General features: G+C 44.2%; 1 protein-coding gene across 1 annotated transcript; it reads right to left on the bottom strand.

The window, feature by feature from the left end:
- Nucleotides 1–2,719: 2,719 nt before the first annotated feature.
- Nucleotides 2,720–3,075, bottom strand: LOC141816728 (protein SMALL AUXIN UP-REGULATED RNA 54-like). Its single transcript, XM_074704474.1, has one exon. It carries the CDS (start codon nt 3,073–3,075, stop codon nt 2,770–2,772), a length of 306 nt encoding a protein of 101 aa, XP_074560575.1. The 3' UTR covers nt 2,720–2,769.
- Nucleotides 3,076–4,019: the final 944 nt, after the last annotated feature.

The raw sequence follows: 4,019 nt of genomic DNA, 5'->3' as shown, positions 1-4,019 counted from the left end.
CGTGACATGTCAACGTCAAGGGCGTACACGACAGCAGTACAGCAAGGACGACTTTCTCCAGTCACATCCTGATTGGCGGGAAATAGCGCGTACAGTGACGTGGACTGTAATTAATTTTCGGCGGAATAATTAGCACTATTGTTCATATGAATTTTATTATATTTTTTTTGAAAACCGCATTTATAAATTTAAAAGAATATCAAAAATATATTATTTTTACTATATATTTTTATATTTCAATTTAAAGTAATTTAGATCCAGCTAGCAATTTTAAACAAAAACTCATTGATCTAAATTTACAAATAAACAGTCTTATACAGAGAGAATTATTATATATATACCTTCTTCTTCTTCTTCTAAATTTTAGACATTTTAAATTCATATAAAAATTTTAATTTGCTAAATTCACAAATAAAATTCATATGCATTCATTGGTTCTTATGAAATCTTATCCAAAACTATGAGTTCTTCAAAATTATACGATATAAATGGGTACGATCGAGGACTGAAAATATATACATGAAAAATGAGAAATAAACAAAAATAAAAATATTTGAAAGAGAATAATAGTGTAAATCAAAGGAAAAAGCGAAAGAATTCTGTAGATGATATATAGAATTAAACACAAAGCTGTGTTTGGAGGAAAATAGAACGGTGTACTACTTTAATAGAACTAAATGACTACCGTATATTTCACAATTCAATTTTGTTAGAGATATTTACAAGATATAACAAGAAATAGTCTGAATTATAAATTACCGAGTGCTCGAGCCAATCGTGTAGTCATCTACCGAACTACCGAGTGAATCTGAGTGCTTGCCAACAATCATCACTCACCCCACAGACAATGACAAATGACGGATGATGTGCGAGTATATAAAGTGCAATTGTACGTGAACGTCTCACCAAACGTACGCACGTACTCGAATATTATTAATTGTTATTGCTCATCCTCTTCGTAATGCCCCAAATTATGACTTGGCCTGAAAGGATCGTATCGAAGGCACGTCATGAGCCATGCACGCACGACCAGGACACAACACCTACCCTTTCCATCAACATTAATTCATTCATTATGATTATTTATTTGGCATCTAATTAGGGGCCGCTTGGTAGGCGGGTTTAGGAGAGGGGGAATGGGAATGAAATTTATTTCATTCCCATTCTTAATGCTTGGTAGACGGGAATGGATATCAAAATAAGGATATGATATCCCTATTTTCATACCCTACCCCTCCCCCGGTTATCGCCAAAACCCATTCCCACGCGCGGCGGTATTTTTTCTCGTGGACGACAGTAACCCCGCGACTAACCCCGCGATCTTTCTTCTTCCCCATCCGCCGCGATTCTTCCCCCTTCCTCGCGATCGCCTCTCTACTGCGCGCCTCTCTGCTGCGATCGCCCTATCTGCTACGCCTCGGATCGCCTCTCTGCTGCGCGCTCCGCCGCAATCGCCGTCCCTGCTGCGCACGCCTCTCTGCTGCCGCGATCACCCTCCCTGCTGCGCCTCGGATCGCCTCTCTGCTGCTGCGCTCCGTCGCGATCGCCGTCCCTGCTGCGCGCGCCTCTCTGCTGCCGCGGTCCTCATGAGTGAAACCTTCTTCTTCCTTCATCTTCGTGAGTGCAAGGGGCAACCAGGTGGAAGCCCTAGCCGTCTCCTTCGAGTGGGGTCGTCTTCCTCCTGCACCTTAGCTCCTCTTTGCGCACGGCAGAAAACTAGAGGAAGGTTTTCTCCTTCCTCTCAACCAGGCGGCGTTGGAGCAAAAGGGAGAGGCTGCCGGTGGCTTGTTTAAGGTGAAGAACCCTTGCAATTGCGTCTTCTTCACGAGCACAAGGAGGCACCGAAAACCCCAGCCCTTCGTCTTCTTCCTTGCTACTCCATGGCGCCGAACAGGGGCATCCTTCTTCTTTGTGAGCACAGCAATTCAAAGAGGCGTTAGGGAACGCGGTGCCGCTGGAGTTCACCCTCTTCTTGTGGGTGGAACACTAGCTTCTTCATCTCCCTTCTTCTTCGTTATGGAGCGCCTCTCTTGCTTGCTGTTCAGCGACGTCACCTCTGTTTTCAGAGGGTGCCGCCGGATTTCTCTGCCACGGTGCGGAGAAGAGAAGCTGATGGAGCCGCCGATGCAACCAGCGTTGGTTACCTCTGCCACCACCTTCTTTGGTTGCGTGAGTGATCGGCGCAATCATGTTTTGTTTGTATTTGTATTGTTGACCACATGAAAACAAAACAGAGGCAAATTTGTTTGCTTGCCGTGTGACCGAGTTGAGGGATTTCTGTTAGCTCACAATCCTCAAAAATACCACAAGTTCTTTTGTATGTTGGGATGAAATAAAAATATTCATCATATTATATTTTTTTTTAAATAAAATGGTTTTGGCTATGATTCTGTATGATTATTTTTGTCTTTTACATATAAGGGTAAAATGGGAATTTTAACTGATTCTCATTCCGTAATTTAAATCAAACCAAACATCATTAATGGGAATAATACTCATTCCACTATCTATACCAAGCAACAAAAATTCGGTAATCATTCCCATTGCCATTAACTCCTCAATGAAATCCATTACCATTCTCATTACCAAATTTATACCAAGCGCCCCCTTAATTAACTAGCAAGAATTTCTCCATAAATTTAAAATATTTATTATTCATATATTTATATTTTATACAGAGAGTAATTATTATTATTATTATTATTATCTCCTGCTGCATTAATTACAATTTTTCAAACGTGGACGTGCAGTTCGGTGGCGCAGCGCGCGTCAGGCGAGGAGGAGGAGGGAGCGGAAGGCGAGCTCGTCGCAGGGGATGGTGAGCCCCATCCGGTGCTTGAATCCGAACTCCTCCTCCGCCTGCCGGAGCAGCCGCCGGAAGTCCGGACGGTCCAGGAACGCGATCGGGAGGACGAAGCGCCTCCGGTTGGCCCCCACGTACACCACGAAGTGCCCCCTCGGCACGTCCTCCGGCGCGCCCCCGGCCCTCTCCTCCTCCTCCTCCTCCGAAGACGACGATCCGCACCGCCGGGACGCGGCCGCCCGCCGCCCCTTCCTCTCTGCTCCTCCGCCCATGGATCAATCTCTTAATTAATGTCGAGGTTTAATTGATTTGAGAAAGGGTGGGGGTTATTTATGGCGGGAGGGGAGAAGACAAGGGCACGTGGTGGAGACCGTGCAAGAGGACAGGCGGGACCGGCCGCTCGGCCGGAACTAGTGTGCTGAGCTCGCCACCGACAGCCGGTGGCCCACCGCCTATCCTGAGGTCACGGCCAGAAGTACCTTCTTTGATGCTCTGTTTATCCCAGGGAAAGGCTAAGAAGGAAGAGAAAGGAAAATAAAAGTAATTAAACAAGAGGAAAAGGAAATTCTCCCCACGGCGGCGCGGCCTCTTTGTGGAGAGGCCGCCGTCGGCCTCCTCGCCGCGCGCAATCATGAGTTCACTGCCGTCAGTCCAAGTTGATGGCTGTTGCAGGGATCATCGGAAGAGTAGAAAGTTTGAATCGCAAGTGACTGTGTGACAACCTGAATGTCCTACCGTGGCACCATTGCCCCAGGGACATAACACGATGAAATAAGAATCTTGAAGCCGTGGACTATGTTGATATCAATTTTGGTATTTTAAAAAGTCAAAAGTTTGGAAAGAGATAGTTTATATATATATATATTAGTCCTTACTATTTTCATTTTTAGCTTTTATATTTATAATCTCATCTCCAAGGAAAGAATGAATTATATTCAATATGACTCTTATATATTTTAAATATCACATATCCACAACTAATGTAGAATTTGTGGTCCATTATGTTCTCTAAACTTTGAGTAAGGGTCAATACATAAGTTTTATCCTCGTTTTATTAATTCCTATCTATCATTAAAACAGGGCCATTGGGTGAACAAATGGCTCGAACCTTTAGTTTCTCGACCGAACCGAATCAAAATCAGTTTGAGCCGGAAGCACTCTTCTTTAACTCGATCGGCCGGGCTTAATTTAATATCCTACTAATTAATGGTCCAAT

This window comes from Curcuma longa, unplaced genomic scaffold (assembly GCF_044706935.1).
Source record: "Curcuma longa cultivar G26 ecotype Majalengka, Jawa Barat unplaced genomic scaffold, ITB_CL_G26_1.1 contig_17861, whole genome shotgun sequence".
NCBI lineage: Eukaryota > Viridiplantae > Streptophyta > Magnoliopsida > Zingiberales > Zingiberaceae > Curcuma > Curcuma longa.
The sequence above is the reverse complement of the archived record's forward strand: the minus strand, read 5'-3'. Positions and strand labels throughout refer to the sequence as shown.